The sequence below is a fragment of the Nothobranchius furzeri genome, chromosome 11, assembly GCF_043380555.1.
Source record: "Nothobranchius furzeri strain GRZ-AD chromosome 11, NfurGRZ-RIMD1, whole genome shotgun sequence".
NCBI lineage: Eukaryota > Metazoa > Chordata > Actinopteri > Cyprinodontiformes > Nothobranchiidae > Nothobranchius > Nothobranchius furzeri.
Window position 1 is genome coordinate 9335639 of NC_091751.1, and position 18573 is coordinate 9354211.

Below are 18573 nucleotides of genomic sequence, written 5' to 3' on the forward strand. Positions count from 1 at the left end.
GGAGGCGCTCAGTCATACCCAGTGTTGACAGGTGGCAAGACATTTCTCGGGGCGCGTCTTGCTTGGGCCTCTCTCCTGGAGGTTCTCAGTCAGACCCAGTGTTGACATGTGGCAAGATGCTTCTCGGGGCGCGTCTTGCTGGGGCTTCTCTCATGGAGGCACTCAGTCAGACCCAGTGTTGACATGTGGCAAGACGCTCCTCGGGGCACGTCTTGCTTGGGCCTCTCTCCTGGAGGCACTCAGTCAGACCCAGAGGAGACATGTGTCAAGATGCTCCTCGGGGCGCGTCTTGCTTGGGCCTATCTCCTGGAGGCGCTCAGTCAGACCGAGTGCTGACATGTGGCAAGACGCTCCTCCGGGCGCGTCTTGCTTGGGCCTCTCTCCTTGAGGCGCTCAGTCAGAACCAGTGTTCACATGTGGCAAGACGCTCCTCGGGGCGCGTCTTGCTTGGGCCTCTCTCCTGGAGGCGCTCAGTCAGACCCAGTGTTGACATGTGGCAAGACGCTCCGCGGGGCACGTCTTGCTTGGGCCTCTCTCCTGGAGGCGCTCAGTCAGACCGAGTGCTTACATGTGGCAAGACGCTCCTCGGGGCGCGTCTTGCTTGGGCTTCTCTCCTGGAGGCGCTCAGTCAGACCTAGTGGTGACACGTGGAAAGACACTCCTCGGGGCGCGTCTTGCTTGGGCCTCTCTCCTGGAGGCCCTCTGTCAGACCCAGTGTTGGCATGTGGCAAGACGCTCCTCAGGGCGCGTCTTGGTTGGGTCTCTCTCCTGGAGGCGCTCAGTCAGACCCAGTGGTGACATGTGGAAAGACGCTCCTCGGGCGCGTATTGCTTTGGCCTCTCTCCTGGATGCCCTCTGTCAGACCGAGTGTTGACATGTGGCAAGACTCTCCTCGGGGCGCGTATTGCTTGGGCTTCTCTCATGGAGGCCCTCAGTCAGACCCAGTGTTGATATGTGTCAAGACGCTCCTCGGGGCGTGTCTTGCTTGGACCTCTCTCCCTGAGGCGCTCAGTCAGACCCAGTTTTGACATTTGGCAAGACACTCCTCGGGGCGCGTCTTGCTTGGGCCTCTCTCATGGGGTCCCTCAGTCAGACCCAGTGTTGACACGTGGCAAGACGCTCCTCGGGGCGCGTCTTGCTTGGGCCTCTCTCCTGGAGGCGCTCAGTCAGACTGAGTAGTGACATGTGGCCTGACGCTCCTCGGGGCGCGTGTTTCTTGGGACTCTCTCCTGGAGGCGCTCAGTCAGACCGAGTGGTGACATGTGGCAAGACACTCCTCGGGGCGCGTCTTGCTTGGGCCTCTCTCCTGGAGGCCCTCTGTCAGACCCAGTGTTGACATGTGGCAAGACACTCCTCGGGGCGCGTCTTGCTTGGGCCTCTCTCATGGAGGCCCTCTGTCAGACCCAGTGTTGACATGTGTCAAGACGCTCCTCGGGGCGCGTCTTGATTTGGCCTCTCTCCTGGAGGCTTTCAGTCAGACCGAGTGCTGACATGTGGCAAGAAGCTCCTCGGGGCGCGTCTTGCTTGGGCTTCTCTCCTGGAGGCCCTCAGTAAGACCCATTGTTGACATGTGGCAAGACACTCCTCGGGGCGCGTCTTGCTTGGGCCTCTCTCCTGGAGGCGCTCAGTCAGACTGAGTAGTGACATGTGGCCTGACGCTCCTCGGGGCGCGTGTTGCTTGGGCCTCCCTCCTGGAGGCGCTCAGTCAGACCAAGTGGTGACATGTGGCAAGACACTCCTCGGGGCACGTCTTGCTTGGGCCTCTCTCCTGGAGGCCCTCTGTCAGACCCAGTGTTGACATGTGTCAAGACGCTCCTCGGGGCGCGTCTTGCTTGGGCTTCTCTCCTGGAGGGTCTCAGTCAGACCGAGTGCTGACATGTGGCAAGACGCTCCTCGGGCCGCGTGATGCTTGGGCTTCTCTCCTGTAGGCCCTCAGTCAGACCCATTGTTGACATGTGGCCTGACGCTCCTCGGGGCGCGTCTTGCTTGGGCCTCTCTCCTGGAGGTGCTCAGTCAGACCGAGTGCTGACATGTGGCAAGACGCTCCTCGGGGCGCGTCTTGCTTGGGCTTCTCTCCTGGAGGAGCTCAGAAAGACCCAGTGTTGACATGTGACAAGACGCTCCTCGGGGCGCGTCTTGCTTGGGCCTCTCTCCTGGAGGCGCTCAGTCAGAACCAGAGGTGACATGTGGCAAGACGCTCCTCCGGGCGCATCTTGCTCGGGCCTCTCTCCTGGAGGCCCTCAGTCAGACCCATTGTTGACATGTGGCAAGACGCTCCTCGGGGCGCGTCTTGCTTGGGCTTCTCTCCTGGAGGAGCTCAGAAAGACCCAGTGTTGACATGTGACAAGACGCTCCTCGGGGCGCGTCTTGCTTGGGCCTCTCTCCTGGAGGCGCTCAGTCAGAACCAGAGGTGACATGTGGCAAGACGCTCCTCCGGGCGCATCTTGCTCGGGCCTCTCTCCTGGAGGCCCTCAGTCAGACCCATTGTTGACATGTGGCAAGATGCTCCTCGGGGCGCGTCTTGCTTGGGCTTCTCTCCTGGAGGCCCTCAGTCAGACCCATTGTTGACATGTGGCAAGACGCTCCTCGGGGCACGTCTTGCTTGGGCCTCTCTCCTGGAGGCGCTCAGTCAGACCGAGTAGTGACATGTGACAAGACGCTCCTCGGGGCGCGTCTTGCTTGGGCCTCTCTCCTGGAGGTGCTCAGTCACACCCAGTGTTGACAGGTGGCAAGACATTTCTCGGGGCGCGTCTTGCTTGGGCCTCTCTCCTGGAGGTTCTCAGTCATACCCAGTGTTGACATGTGGCAAGATGCTCCTCGGGGCGCGTCTTGCTGCGGCTTCTCTCATGGAGGCACTCAGTCAGACCCAGTGTTGACATGTGGAAAGACGCTCCTCGGGGCACGTCTTGCTTGGGCCTCTCTCCTGGAGGCACTCAGTCAGACCCAGAGGAGACATGTGTCAAGATGCTCCTCGGGGCGCGTCTTGCTTGGGCCTCTCTCCTGGAGGCGCTCAGTCAGACCGAGTGCTGACATGTGGCAAGACGCTCCTCCGGGCGCGTCTTGCTTGGGCCTCTCTCCTTGAGGCGCTCAGTCAGAACCAGTGTTCACATGTGGCAAGACGCTCCTCGGGGCGCGTCTTGCTTGGGCCTCTCTCCTGGAGGCGCTCAGTCAGACCCAGTGTTGACATGTGGCAAGACGCTCCGCGGGGCACGTCTTGCTTGGGCCTCTCTCCTGGAGGCGCTCAGTCAGACCTAGTGGTGACACGTGGAAAGACACTCCTCGGGGCGCGTCTTGCTTGGGCCTCTCTCCTGGAGGCCCTCTGTCAGACCCAGTGTTGGCATGTGGCAAGAAGCTCCTCAGGGCGCGTCTTGGTTGGGTCTCTCTCCTGGAGGCGCTCAGTCAGACCCAGTGGTGACATGTGGCAAGACACTCCTCGGGGCGCGTCTTGCTTGGGCCTCTCTCCTGGAGGCCCTCTGTCAGACCCAGTGTTGACATGTGTCAAGACGCTCCTCGGGGCGCGTCTTGCTTGGGCTTCTCTCCTGGAGGCCCTCAGTCAGACCCATTGTTGACATGTGGCAAGACGCTCCTCGGGGCGCGTCTTGCTTGGGCTTCTCTCCTGGAGGCGCTCAGGCAGACCCAATGTTGACATGTGACAAGACGCTCCTCGGGGCGCATCTTGCTTGGGCCTCTCTCCTGGAGGCGCTCAGTCAGAACCAGAGGTGACATGTGGCAAGACGCTCCTCGGAGCGCGTCTTGCTTGGGCCTCTCTCCTGGAGGCCCTCTGTCAGACCCAGTGTTTACATGTGGCAAGACGCTCCTCCGGGCGCATCTTGCTTGGGCCTCTCTCATGGAGGCCCTCAGTCAGACCCATTGTTGACATGTGGCAAGACGCTCCTCGGGGCGCGTCTTGCTTGGGCCTCTCTCCTGGAGGCGCTGAGTCAGACCGAGTGCTGACATAAGGCAAGACGCTCCTCGGGGCGCGTCTTGCTGGGCCCTCTCTCCTGGAGGCGCTCATTCAGACCCAGTGGTGACATGTGGCAAGACGCTCCTCGGGGCGCGTATTGCTTGGGCCTCTCTTCTGAATGCCCTCTGTCAGACCGAGTGATGACATGTGGCAAGACTCTCCTCGGGGCGCATCTTGCTTGGGCTTCTCTCATGGAGGCCCTCAGTCCGACCCAGTGTTGACATGTGTCAAGACGCTCTTCGGGGCGTGTCTTGCTTGGGCCTCTCTCCTGGAGGCGCTCAGTCAGACCCAGTGTTGACATGTGGCAAGACGCTCCTCTGGGCGCGTCTTGCTTGGGCTTCTCTCCTGGAGGCCCTCAGTCAGACCCATTGTTGACATGTGGCAAGACGCTCCTCGGGGCACGTCTTGCTTGGGCCTCTCTCCTGGAGGCGCTCAGTCAGACCGAGTAGTGACATGTGGCAAGACGCTCCTCGGGGCGCGTCTTGCTTGGACCTCCCTCCTGGAGGCGCTCAGTCAGACCGAGTACTGACATTTGGCAAGACGCTCCTCGGGGCGCGTCTTGCTTGGGCCTCTCTCCTGGAGGAGCTCAGTCAGACCCAGTGGTGACACGTGGCAAGACGCTCCTCGGGGCGCATCTTGCTTGGGCCTCTCTCCTGGAGGCGCTAAGTCAGACCCAGTGTTGACACGTGGCAAGACGCTCCTCGGGGCGCATCTTGCTTGGGCCTCTCTCCTGGAGGCGCTCAGTCAGACACAGTGTTGACATGTGGCAAGACACTCCTCGGGGCGCGTCTTGCTTGCCTTCTCTCATGGAGGCCCTCAGTCAGACCCATTGTTCACATGTGGCAAGACGCTCCTCGGGGCGCGTATTGCTTGGGCCTCTCTCCTGGATGCCCTCTGTCAGGCCGAGTGTTGACATGTGGCAAGACTCTCCTCGGGGCGCGTCTTGCTTGGGCTTCTGTCATGGAGGCCCTCAGTCAGACCCAGTGTTGACATGTTTCAAGACGCTCCTCGGGGCTTGTCTTGCTTGGGCCTCTCTCCTGGAGGCGCTCAGTCAGACCCAGTGTTGACATGTGGCAAGACGCTCCTCGGGGCGCTTCTTGCTTGGGCTTCTCTCCTGGAGGCCCTCAGTCAGACCCATTGTTGACATGTGGCAAGACGCTCCTCGGGGCACGTCTTGCCTGGGCCTCTCTCCTGGAGGCGCTCAGTCAGACCGAGTAGTGACATGTGACAAGACGCTCCTCGGGGCGCGTCTTGCTTGGGCCTCTCTCCTGGAGGCGCTCAGTCAGACCCAGTGTTGACAGGTGGCAAGACGCTCCTCGGGGCGCGTCTTGCTTGGGCCTCTCTCCTGGAGGTTCTCAGTCAGACCCAGTGTTGACATGTGGCAAGATGCTCCTCGGGGCGCGTCTTGCTGGGGCTTCTCTCATGGAGGCACTCAGTCAGACCCAGTGTTGACATGTGGCAAGACGCTCCTCGGGGCACGTCTTGCTTGGGCCTCTCTCCTGGAGGCACTCAGTCAGACCCAGAGGAGACATGTGTCAAGATGCTCCTCGGGGCGGGTCTTGCTTGGGCCTCTCTCCTGGAGGCGCTCAGTCAGACCGAGTGCTGACATGTGGCAAGACGCTCCTCCGGGCGCGTCTTGCTTGGGACTCTCTCCTGGAGGCGCTCAGTCAGACCCAGTGTTCACATGTGGCAAGACGCCCCTCGGGGCGCGTCTTGCTTGGGCCTCTCTCCTGGAGGCGCTCAGTCTTACCCAGTGTTGACATGTGGCAAGACGCTCCGCGGGGCACGTCTTGCTTGGGCCTCTCTCCTGGAGGCGCTCAGTCAGACCGAGTGCTGACATGTGGCAAGAAGCTCCTCGGGGCGCGTCTTGCTTGGGCTTCTCTCCTGGAGGCCGTCAGTCAGATCCATTGTTGACATGTGGCAAGACGCTCCTCGGGGCGCGTCTCATTTGGGCCTCTCTCCTGGAGGCATTCAGTAAGACCGAGTGCTGACATGTGGCAAGACGCTCCTCGGGGCGCGTCTTGCTTGGGCTTCTCTCCTGGAGGCCCTCAGTCAGACCCATTGTTGACATGTGGCAAAACGCTCCTCCAGGAGTGTCTTGATTGGGCCTCTCTCCTGGAGGCGCTCAGTCAGACCCAGTGTTGACATGTGGCAAGACGCTCCTTGGGGCGCTTCTTGCTTGGGCCTCTCTCCTGGAGGCGCTCAGTCAGACCGAGTGCTGACATGTGGCAAGACGCTCCTCGGGGCGCGTCTTGCTGGTGCTTCTCTCATGGAGGCACTCAGTCAGACCCAGTGTTGACATGTGGCAAGACGCTCCTCAGGGCGCGTCTTGCTTGGGCCTCTCTCCTGGGGAGGCGATCAGTCAGACCCAGTGTTGACATGTGTCAAGACGCTCCTCGGGCGTTTCTTGCTTGGGCCTCTCTCTTGGAGGCGCTCAGTCAGACCCAGTGTTGACATGTGACAAGACGCTCCTCGGGGCGCGTCTTGCTTGGGCCTCTCTCCTGGAGGTGCTCAGTCAGACCCAGAGGTGACATGTGGCAAGACGCTCCTCGGGGCGCGTCTTGCTTGGGCCTCTCTCCTGGGGAGGCGATCAGTCAGACCCAGTGTTGACATGTGTCAAGAGGCTCTTTGGGCGTTTCTTGTTTGGGCCTCTCTCCTGGAGGCGCTCAGTCAGACCCAGTGTTGACATGTGGCAAGAAGCTCCTCGGGGCGCGTCTTGCTTGGGCTTCTCTCCTGGAGGCCCTCAGTCAGACCCTTCGTTGACATGTGGCAAGACGCTCCTCGGGGCGCGTCTTGCTTGGGCCTCTCTCCTGGAGGCGCTCAGTCAGACCTAGTGCTGACATGTGGCAAGAAACTCCTCGGGGCGCGTCTTGCTTGGGCCTCTCTCCTGGGGACGCGATCAGTCAGACCCAGTGTTGACATGTGTCAAGAGGCTCTTTTGGCGTTTCTTGCTTGGGCCTCTCTCCTGGAGGCGCTCAGTCAGACCCAGTGTTGACATGTGGCAAGACGCTCCTCGGGGCGCGTCTTGCTTGGGCTTCTCTCCTGGAGGCCCTCAGTCAGACCCTTCGTTGACATGTGGCAAGACGCTCCTCGGGGCGCGTCTTGCTTGGGCCTCTCTCCTGGAGGCGCTCAGTCAGACCGAGTGCTGATATGTGGCAAGACGCTCCGCTGGGCGGCTCTTGCTTGGGATTCTCTCCTGGAGGCCCTCAGTCAGACCTATTGTTGACATGTGGCAAGACGCTCCTCTGGGCGCATCTTGCTTGGGCCTCTCTCCTGGAGGCACTCAGTCAGACCGAGTGCTGACATGTGGCAAGACGCTCCTCGGGGCGCATCTTGCTTGGGCTTCTCTCCTGGAGGCCCTCAGTCAGACCCATTGTTGACATGTGGCAAGACGCTCCTCGGGGCACATCTTGCTTGGGCCTCTCTCCTGGAGGTGCTCAACCAGACCGAGTGCTGACATGTGGCAAGACGCTCCTCGGGGCACGTCTTGCTGGGGCTTCTCTCCTGGAGGCGCTCAGTCAGACCCAGTGTTGACATGTGACAAGACGCTCCTCGGGGCGCGTCTTGCTTGGGCCTCTCTCCTGGAGGCGCTCAGTCAGACCCAGAGGTGACATGTGGCAAGATGCTCCTCGGGGCGCGTCTTGCTTGGGCCTCTCTCCTGGAGGCCCTCTGTAAGACCCAGTGTTGACATGTGGTAAGGACACGATGACGCCGACCCTATTGTTGGAGAACCTGCTGAGTTCGTGGAACAAGTAGAGCGGGCACGCGCTTGTTTTAGAGGCGTTTTCGCGCAGCCTCTACCCTGCACGACCGCTCGTGGCCGCACTAGCTATATTTATCTTTATTTGTTTCACACACACACACACACACACACAAACACAAACACACACACACACACACACACACACAAACACACACACACACACACACACACACACACACACACACACACACACACACACAGGCCCTTGCGTGCAAACCCCGGTCAGGCCTGCAGTGTACACATCAGAGACATGATGTTCTTTCACAGAACTGAGGTTGTTCATTACTAAATGACTTTTACAGGAATATTGTTATTATACTATTCAACAGGTTGATCATAATAATGTGTATTAAACCCACAACCTACTACTGAGGACAGAGGGACTTTATTTAAATTAGTACTTAATGGAAACGATACATAATGATACATAAGAGCCATGTCATACATTCAGCCTAGGAATAGTAGCATTGTGCACTATTAAAAATATACACATCAATTGCTCGAATCCCATTGTTGCAAAGTAAAACTCTAATAAAACTCTAGTCTGACATCAACAGAGAAGACTTAGTGTATGTACTACAAATACAGCATTAGGATTTCGAGTGGACCGTGCACCTTGTGAACCATCAGAGGCTTATGACGCAACATATCTTCCAGTTGCTATTAGACAAGTTATAATTCTCGACCATTTTTCGGAACTGGTTTCTTGGGTCCGTGAGTAAATGCCAAATGAGATGATAGTCCTTAAGTAAGTTCCTGGCGATCCCATGTCACGCTCTTGCCCATCAGCCGGTGAACGCTGAGACGGAACTCGATGAGAGCGATGTATTTTTTAAGTGCTCCGAATGTACTTCTAACAAGCGTGCGATTCACTTCGTGAGTAAACCGCAGCTGCAGCTGATTCAAACAGTCGAACCAACCTTCTACATCACAATATTCGTTTTGTAGTTAGTCGAGTTACCTTTTGTGTGGCGCATGCACGGGTCGTTAGCGTCCAGCTCCCAGCTTAGAGAGTCCTGTATTGACACAGACGTCAATACATCTCGATGTCATGCAACACACAAAGTCTGTCGCAACCAGGTGGGTTAACACATGTACGATACCTTTTGTGTGGCGCATGCACGGGCCGTTAGCGTCCAGCTCCCGGCTTATAGAGAGTCCTGTATTGACACAGACGTCAATACATCTCGATGTCATGCAACACACAAAGTCTGTCGCATACAGGTGGGTTAACAAACATGTACGATGTGTGCAATGGCGCGCCCCTTTACAATGGGACACGACGATGATCATTGTTAACCAAACTCTTGTTTCTCACGACAGGTGGTAGCGTTGTCTCCTGCACCTTGTCCTAGTGCACAGAGGGTGTTGTAATGTGCTCGTCATAGTCGCGATCGTTGTCACTCGAATCCGTTGTTCTCACGACAGGTGGTAGCGTTGTCTCCTGCATGTTGTCTTCGCGTGCGGCAAGCGTTGTGCTGTGCTCGTTATGTTGAGGGTCTGACCTCATGAGGAAATTACTATGCAGTGATTTTCTCCAAAATGACTGTGCTTAAATTGCTCTGAAAAGCAAATAATCACATCAGCGCCAAGAAACTTCATTTCCCATGATGCTTTGCACACGGAAGCATTGTGATGACGTCACCGCCTAGTACCAGAAACACGTTCTGCGCATGTGCGGGAAGCCGTGGAGCTTTTCCCGCGAACTAAGACCATAAATCTTCAGCAGAGACAAAGAATCCTCGTTCTTTTGCCCAGGATACCTGGCGGTAAGGACACGCTTGTCAACGCTCCGACAAATTGAGCACGCGGAAGCTCTTAAGTGCCCAAGTTGAGCCCACGGAACTGCTGGAAACTAAACTGCAAGCCCATCAGATCTGCTCGTTTCTGCTCCCCTCCAGCTGATGTTTGAGGACACAGAACTGCGGAGGAAAGCAACAACTCCATCAAGCACGCTGTAAGTTATAACTCAGCACAGAAAGAAACTTTGCTGTCTCTGTCCAGCCCGTGGAGAAACACTCGTGAACGCCAAACAACGGAGAAAGCATCAAACCGACGGACGACGCCGAAAGCTGCGGAGAAACACGGAGAACCGTCAAATCAAAGAGGGAGGGACGCCTCGCTCTTCTGGTGATCAGCAACTCATCTCTTTCTCTCTCTCCTTCTTCTTCCGTTAACTCTATAGTCCAGAATAAGCAATAAAACCGCGCTATTGCTTAAAAAGTAGCTTCGTGTTTTCCTCTTTCGTCCCAAACACGTCCGTCGGGTCATTTTGAAAGAATAAACTGCTTATTGATCATTGTTTGGTATCTTAAAATGGTTTCTGTCATGGCCAGGCTGAAACTAAAAGATATTAATTTGTGATTAATCTTTTGTGTTGTTTCATGATCTTTTGAAATGTTTTGAGTGATTTAAGGTTAAGTTACTACTGATTCTAAGTGCTTTGGAAGTTACAGTGCAAGTTGCCACCCACACTTTAGCCAGACAAAGGGGTCAGCCATCTTGTATTCAAGACTCCATTTTGAATCCATACACACGCACACACACACACACACACACACACACACACACACACACACACACACACACACACTACTCCTTTGTGAGAACAAAGGACCTCATTCATACATCCTCCATCACATGCAAACACATCCATCTTCAATCATATCACACGGTTATTATTCATCTATTCCACTGTTTATTCATTTGACAAATTGTTAATTAAATGTTATAAAATTCAGATTTTTGTGTCCAGTAGCTTTGTTGTGTCGAAGAGAAGTCTCTGCTCCAAGGATTCTACGAACTTCAAGAAAGACTGATAAGAGTTTTGGATTCATTTCCCTTTCTAATTAAAGGGTGGTGCCCCAAAGATATCTAAGAATATCTTAATTAATTAATAAATCAGTAAATAGTTCCATATTTACAGAATTTATTGAAGAATCCAAAAGTAAGTTAAAGCTTACGAATTGTTCGCTCCTAATAACCCCAACATTTTATTGGTGCCCCGTGTGAGGCTTGGATACACAGAGATTTCTATCCGGCACAAACAAACAAATAAATCCAAAGAGCTTGAATTAAAAATAATCCGTTGTTCAGCCTTGAACCAGCAACAGAGTGGTGCTGATTTCGCTGAGCAGGAAGCTGCATCGAACTCTCACCAGTAACTCAGTGCTTCTTTAAAGGTGCAACGTGTAAATTAATTCTGGTTAACCTTTTAGGTTAAAATTCAGCTTTTCCTTAAAGGTGCAACGTGTAATTAATTCTGGCTAACCTTTTAGGTTAAAATTCAGTTTTTCCTTAAAGGTGCAACGTGTAATTAATTCTGGCTAACCTTTTAGGTTAAAATTCAGTTCCTCATTAAAGGTGCAGCGTGTAAGTAATTCTGACTAACCCTTTTAGGCTAAAATTAACTGCTAATTTAGCGACTTTAACTCACAGTGGCTATTATAACTAACTGAAACCTTCACTCAAAGACTGATAACACCCTGTTTGCTAATATTCTGAAGGAATAACTAGCATATTTAACACTGCAAGTGTTGTAAGACGTTGCTATGGCAACGCACCAGCTTTTGCTAAAATACTGAAAGGAATAGTATTTTAAGCGTCAGTCACGGCATTCCGTGCAATCTTAAAACGCTAAAACCTGTGCGCACAAAGGTTAATTTAGTGTTTTTCTGCTACAAAGCTAGCAGTTGCTGCCCAAAAGGTGCAGTTTGAGCTATCTGCAGAAGCTCTACTAGGCTATTTTGGTTCGGTTGTTAAAATGGAGGGACAGAGTAGTGAACTGACCAACTCCCAGCAACCAGGTGGCGCTGCGGCCCACGACTATGAACCTGGCCTACTTTCTGGACAATTTTTGTCCAAACTGGTCGCGGTTGCTCGAGAACCCGACTACCCTTCTAGGGATGTCACTGAAGAACAGCTTGACGCTGTACTTGATCAAATAGAAAACCCGGATGGTACTAAACCAATCCAGGTTCACTTGGCTAAGTTAGCCCTGATCCTCTATCAGAAAGGACTCCAACATGATCGAGAGATCTTGAACCTCCAGAGTATGCTAGCTGAAAAACAGCGAAATGGAAGTCTGAAGGATGAGGAGGACGACGACACCCGCACCGATTCTGGGGAAGATGGGGAGAAGACCCCGCCCCCTTCTGCTGATGACAACAGACAGTGGGAAGGGGGGAAACACCTTGACTCTCTGGACGGACGCATGCCGCAGGGGAGAGACGAAGCTTATCTGTCCCAACCTTCGGCCCTTTTCCCTACACACACTATAGGGCATTCAGGACCATCTAGGGGCCGAGGGCAATTCGCCCTCGAACCCCAGGTTGGACCACCACCCTCATCTTCACGGTGTTCTCAATCTGTGAGAAGTCGACCAGCTGAGCGGCACCTCTATTTAGACCGCTCCCCCAGTCCACGAAGGGTGCAAGGTGCCGATTGGGGTTATGCACCCCAACCTGCACCTCAACCATCCACCCATCCTAGCTACTCCGGTATTCGGCATGCCGGTAACCAGCTGCAGGACAAAGCATCATACGCCAGTCCGTATCCGGACAAAGTGTATTACGCAGAAGCCCCAGTTGAAAGACGCAGGCTGCACTACGCCGACGTGCCCCGGGAGGAGGACCTCCCAGGACACCCCCGTGACGTGCCAGCAGCCCGTCACAGCATGCCGGACCCCGATTTGGGCCCCAGGAGTCAACATTGGGAGCCCAGAGCACACCAGCGATATCCAGCGCTCTCTGAGACAGACCGTGGGTCAGAGTCAGAGGATGACGCGCCGTACCGTGAGTCAGGGCTCCGTGTACGTCAAATTGAATCGCTAGCTAAAGACATAGAACGCTTTGATCCTAACACCAATGAATCCAACGTTGACGATTATCTCAGGGAGATAGAACGTTGTCTGCTTGATCTTCCAGCACCTTCTTCAAGGGAAAAGCTCAAGCTAATTTGGAAAACCACATCTAGAACGGTGCACGGTTTCATGGAAACTCTACCACCTGACATTCGAGATCGGTACTCCTCGCTCTGCCGAGCGTTGAGGGATGAATACGCCACGTATGCAGACTCTGCGTCAGCTACAATGGGGGCCTTCTCCATCAAACACGGGAGGAACGAACCCCCCAGAGAGAATTATCGCCGACTCAAAAGTGCTTATTTCCAAGGTCGAAACGGCCCTGGGCTCGAGGAAGACCCTGCCTTCAGATCCCTGTTCATTCACAACCTGCACGAGTGTGTTCGCTCCGAAGTCTCAATGTATTGTCGGATGAAAAAACTGACAACTCAGGAGATTAGGAGATACGCTCAACAGGCTTGGGAAGCTGGCGGAAAGCCCCAAAAGCCTGACGCACATCACCGCGTCATGCACCTAGCTCCCGACACCGAGCCGCGTTTGGAGCTCGAAGGCACAGAAGCTCCACCCACTAAGCCAAAATCTGCTAAACCTAGACCTGCTAAACCACGAAAGCAGTCCCAATCTCCTCAACAGGGGAAGGGGGGTGCTGATTGGCCGCCTAGGTCTGGACAATCAGACAGGAAGTGGCCCAACCAAAACCAACGGCAGGCAGGTCGGAACAGTGGAAGGTTTAAGGAGCGCCGCCCACAGGTAGGTCCCGAACACAAGTCCGCAGGTGAGTACTTGACCAAAGCCGACCTCCAGGAGATGTTTCAGCAGTTCCTAGCTAAACAGAAGGAACAGCTGAGATCTGCAGATGAGACCCCTGCACCAAAGTCTGCTTCTAAGAAGCCAGACCCAGAGCCAACGTCCGCATGACTAGGCGTGGCTCAACCTCCCAGCGTGGCCAGGACCTACCTGATCAGCTGGGGGAACACTACTGGTAGATCACAGGAGTCTCCTGAAATCTACCCCCTGAGAGAAACCTGATGCTAAATTTCTGAAGTTCCTTGGTGACTTAACAAACCATGATCATGCTCGCCGTTTGTACTGTAGCACCAACGTAGGTGGGTGCATACAGGTTGATGCTCTGCTGGATACCGGCTCAGAAATCACCCTGATGTGCTCCACATTGTTCCATCGCGTGTCTGACACCATGCGGTCGCTCGGGAAACCAGTCCAGGTTGAACCTTGTGACCTGAAAATCACCAGCTACACCCAGACCCGGGAGTGTATCACTCACCGGGCGTGGCTGGACATCACCTTCCAAGACATGACTCTGGTTCACCCGTTTTATGTCTGCCAGCTAGACACTGAACCACTTCTCATTGGTCAGGACCTGCTTGAACGTCTAGCTCCCCTCATCGACTGCCAGAAGGGTCAACTGTGGGCCCAGGTGGACACACCTAAGCCCTGGAACCCAGATAGCAGCCGACCATCCTCCATTCTTGAAGTCAGCATAAGTGAGCCGCAAAACCCTTGTTCCAAGGTCATGCCCCTCCCTACGGCTCCCACAGACGATGACCGCCTGCAAAGGCATGAAACCGCTCCTGGAACTCCGTTCCGCACACATTCATCTTTTCTCTGCTCGCTGAAGAACGTCAGCCTGCAGCCATATGCACCACACATAGTTGGTGGTCCTACCATCAACTGCACCCACATCTCAGATGCTCGCCTTGCTCTTTGGTCTGAAAAGTCAGCCATCAGCCAGCAGACGTTTGAACACCTGCGTCAGAAGGACCCCCTTCTGGTCAGTGTGACACGTAGCCATCGGCTCTTGTCACCTACTTGGCCGCAGAGGCTCCTGAAAGCGCCAGAGGTCTGCTCTCTGACTATCCAACTTGGAGCAAGACAGAACACACATACATTCAGCATCATACCACAGCTTGATCCACCTGCACTCATTGGAGCAGATCTGCTGGTTCGACTAGGTGCCCAGCTGGACACTTGCAATCAAGTCCTTTGGGCCCGGGCCACACCTTCCTCTGAGCCTCGCTCAGAAGGCCCTGAACACTTGCTGTCCGGTCAGACCATTCCACAGGCCTGCCGTGCAGTGGTTGAGGCCAGCACGGTTCTGCCCCCACAGGTCAAAGGAGTGCCTGTTCGTCTGACCCTGATGAAGCATCAGAAGCTGCCAGGCACCCAGGCCTTCTTCCAGCCATCACCACACTTCTTGGAGCTCAACTTAGCCGTCTGTGGCACGCCACTCTTGGAGCTGAACAATCGTTCTGCGTACTTGTTGGTCGAAAATCCGACCCAGAGTCCTATCCACATGCCGGCAGGAAAGCCCTTGGGCATGCTGATAGATAGCTCATTCCATGACTTTGAACTTTCAGTCCCCGTGATCGGACAACTTCCGTTGTTCTTGAACGACAGACAGGTTGGTGCAGACACATTCAGTACTTTCCCTTCACAAATGATTACCATCAAGCGGCATGAAGCCCTTCCTAAGGAACCCATTTGCAGTGCAACCTTAGATACTGACAGCGGTCAGTGTCTAACGGTTTTTGCAATAAATACTCAACCCTCTGAGTCACCGGTTGAAAGCCCGGAACACCAGAGACCCTCCTCCTCTGAACCTTATGACGGCTTCGAGGCCGAAGTCAGCCAGCAGCTTGACAAAGCGGATGCGCTGGAGTCAGAGGAGCAGAGAGCAGCGCTTAGAAGCCTGTTCTATGAGTTTCAGTCCATCTTATCCAGGGACTCCCTGGACTGTGGACTCACAAACCTGCACACGGTTCGCATTCCGACGAACCCGAATGCCCCTCCTACTTTTGTACGTCAGTACAAGATTCCCCTCGCTGCTTATGAGTCGATCCAGGAGATCCTCGATCAGCTGAAGGAGAAAAACATCATCAGAGAGTGTAACTCCACTTACAACTCTCCCATCTGGCCGGTTCTGAAACCGACTGGGAAATGGCGTCTCACCATAGACTATCGTGCACTGAACAAACAAGTACCTCTCTCCAGGTGGCCTATGATCCATTTAGATCAGGAGCAAGCCAGAGTCAGAGATGCTCGTTTCTTCTCTACGGTTGACGTAGCCAACGGCTTCTGGACCATGAAGGTTGAGCCGGCGGACCAGTATAAACTGGCTTTCTCCTTTGGAAATCGCCAATATACTTGGAACCGCTGCCCCTTTGGCTAATCTAACTCACCTGCCGAGTTCAACATCTTCCTCCACAAAGCCATGTCAGATGCTGCTTCCAGAGGGAACCTCATATATGTCGATGACATCTTGATGAGGAGTCGAACCTTCGAGGAGCACCTGGCCGAACTCCGTCACGTGCTGCAACAGCTCGCTGACGCCGGAGCTAAATTGGCGATTCTCAAGGGACAGTGGTGTCGAACCAAAGTGGAGTATGTTGGACTGCTGGTTGGCCCTAATGGAGTCGAGCCCCAAGCGGGACGCATTAGAGCCATTCAGGACATCAAAGCCCCAGCTAATCTGACTGAACTCAGGAGCTTCCTCGGAGTCTGCAACTACTCCAGACAGTTCATTGAGGAGTACGCTGAAACAGCGAGGCCCCTCACTGAGCTGCTTCGGAACGACACACCTTTCGTGTGGGACAGACCCCAAGAACTCTCCTTCCAGTTCCTAAAACAGAAGTTGGCGTCCGCACCCTGTCTGGCTTACCCAGACAAGGATAAAGAGTTCTACATAGAGGCTACTTTCTCCTCTCACTGCCTGAGCGCTGCTTTGAAGCAAAAACACGATAGGGACATGAGAGTTGTGGCATACGCCAGCAAGCCTCTGAGCAAGGTGGAACTCCAGTTCTCAGACTGCGAGAGAGCTCTCCTCTCTACAGTCTGGACCGTCGAACACTTTCGTAGTTACATCGGTGGACAGAAAGTGATCATTGAAACGTGTCATCAGCCCGTCACCTTCCTAAACAGCCAGCGTCTGCGCGAAGGAAGAGTGTCAAACAGCCGCATTGCGACGTGGATGATGGTGCTCCAAGGATACAACATTGAGGTCAAGTATGGTCAGAACACCAAGCTAGCGCTAGGACAAGGGCTAGCAGGCTGCCAGCACTGTGACTCTGACTCCGTCAGGGGCCCCCTGGACACACCTGCCGCAGTCTACCCAACCGCATCCAATCATCGCTACTTTGATGAGAATGTTTGCCAAGGGCTTCCGAAGGTTTACACTGACGGATGCGCCTACCTTCACGAAGGCCAGCTCCGTGCTGGGGTTGGAGTCGTTTGGGTGGACTGTGACACTAAGCAACCAAATCACTACCGGTTGGGCCAAAAGTCTAGTCAGTACGCCGAAATTGCTGCAGTGTTGATAACCCTCCAGCAGGCGGCAGCCTTGGACATCACTCAAATCGTCCTTTGCTCAGATTCAAACTACGCTAGACACAGCTTCATCTCTCACTTCCCCATGTGGAAGGAGAACCACATGAAAAACGCCAGGAACAGAGACGTGAAACACTCGGAGTTATTCCTAGCGTGTGATCTGCTCACCACTGAGAAAGGCATAATGGTCTACTGGAAAAAGGTCAAAGGTCACTCCAGGACCATAGGTCCGGAGAAAGATGGTAATGACGAAGCTGACCGCCTTGCTAAGCTCGGTGCTGACCAGGGAACCTGTTGGGAATTCAAAGACGAGTGGCTTCCACCCAAGGCCGTTCACGAGGTCTGCGCGATTACTCGTCGACATGCTAAACAGGCAGACGAACCTCGGACCGTTGGGGTACCCGTGTTTCTAGGCAGACAACCACAGGACGCGGACCTAGTCACCATGCAGGAACAAGATCCTGACCTGAAGCTCATCCGCGAGCTTCTCCAAAAGGGACCGATGCCTGAACAACCGTCACCACCTACTGGCGCAAGTCGAGATTTGGTAACCCTGCATCGTCAACTCACGCATCTGAAACTACAAAACGATTTGTTAGTTTACATGCGTGACGACCACAGCCCGCCGCGCTGGGTTGTTCCACTCGACCACAGAGGAGTGATGCTTGCCTACGCCCACGACACTCCGGTTGGAGGTCACCGCAGAGCAAAAGCTACCCTCGCGTCACTGACAGAAGTAGCTTATTGGCCGTCGATGTCCAAGGACGTACACAGCTATGTCCAAGGCTGCCTCATCTGTGCCCAGTTTCAATCCTCCCAGCCGCTTGCTAGAGCACCACTGCAACGCAGGGGAATAACCTTCCCTTGGTCCCACCTGCAGATCGACTGGGTTGGACCGGTTCCCAAATCGGCAAGAGGAAACAAATATATGCTAACTGTAACTTGCAGTTTCACAAAGTGGGTTGAGTGCCTTCCAGCGCCAAACGATACAGCCGTCACAACCGCTGTACTGCTGATTAACCACGTTTTCAGTCGACGGGGACTTCCACTCTGCATTGACTCTGACCGGGGAACTCATTTCACATCCAGTGTAATGACGTCCCTGTTTGAACTTCTGGGAGTGGAAGTGAGATTCCACCTCCCCTATCACCCACAGTCATCCGGACAGGTCGAACGGATGAACCGCACGGTCGTCTCTATGCTCAAAAAGTATGTCTGCTCCACTGGGAAGGACTGGGACGTTAAGCTCCCTCTGGTCCTGATGGCCATACGGTCTACTCCCCAGCGATCCACGGGGGTTACGCCCTTTGAGATGATGACCGGCAGACTGATGACTCTACCACTGCACCTCCTGTATCACCCAGAGGATGTCAGTGTTGCCACTGCCTATACCGCTCATCAGTATGTGGCAGACTTGAAAACACACCTCAGAGCTACGTTCGCGCACGCTCAGAAGAAACTGGAGACCAACGTAGAAGGCGCTAAAGCCTACTACGACCAAAAGACAACCAGCCGCGAATACGAGGTGGGTGACAAAGTATTCTACTTTCGGTTCGCCCAACCGGCACGCAAAGCTAAGAAGTTCCTGCCCTGCTGGTCAGGACCATTTGAGATCGTGGCAAAACTCTCTCCAGTTGCATACAG

The 18573-nt window shown here is 54.5% G+C and overlaps 2 protein-coding genes across 2 annotated transcripts in view; one reads left to right on the forward strand and one right to left on the reverse strand.

Moving 5' to 3' along the window:
* Positions 1 to 18573, reverse strand: part of LOC139073232 (uncharacterized) — an 831732-nt gene that overhangs the window by 466045 nt on the left and 347114 nt on the right. The gene's annotated exons all lie outside the window — the stretch shown is intronic.
* On the forward strand, positions 9134 to 13550 carry LOC139073233 (uncharacterized). The gene is made up of 2 exons (XM_070556197.1): positions 9134 to 10945; positions 11006 to 13550. Exon 2 carries the CDS (start codon positions 11491 to 11493, stop codon positions 13504 to 13506), a length of 2016 nt encoding a protein of 671 aa, XP_070412298.1. The 5' UTR covers positions 9134 to 10945; positions 11006 to 11490; the 3' UTR covers positions 13507 to 13550.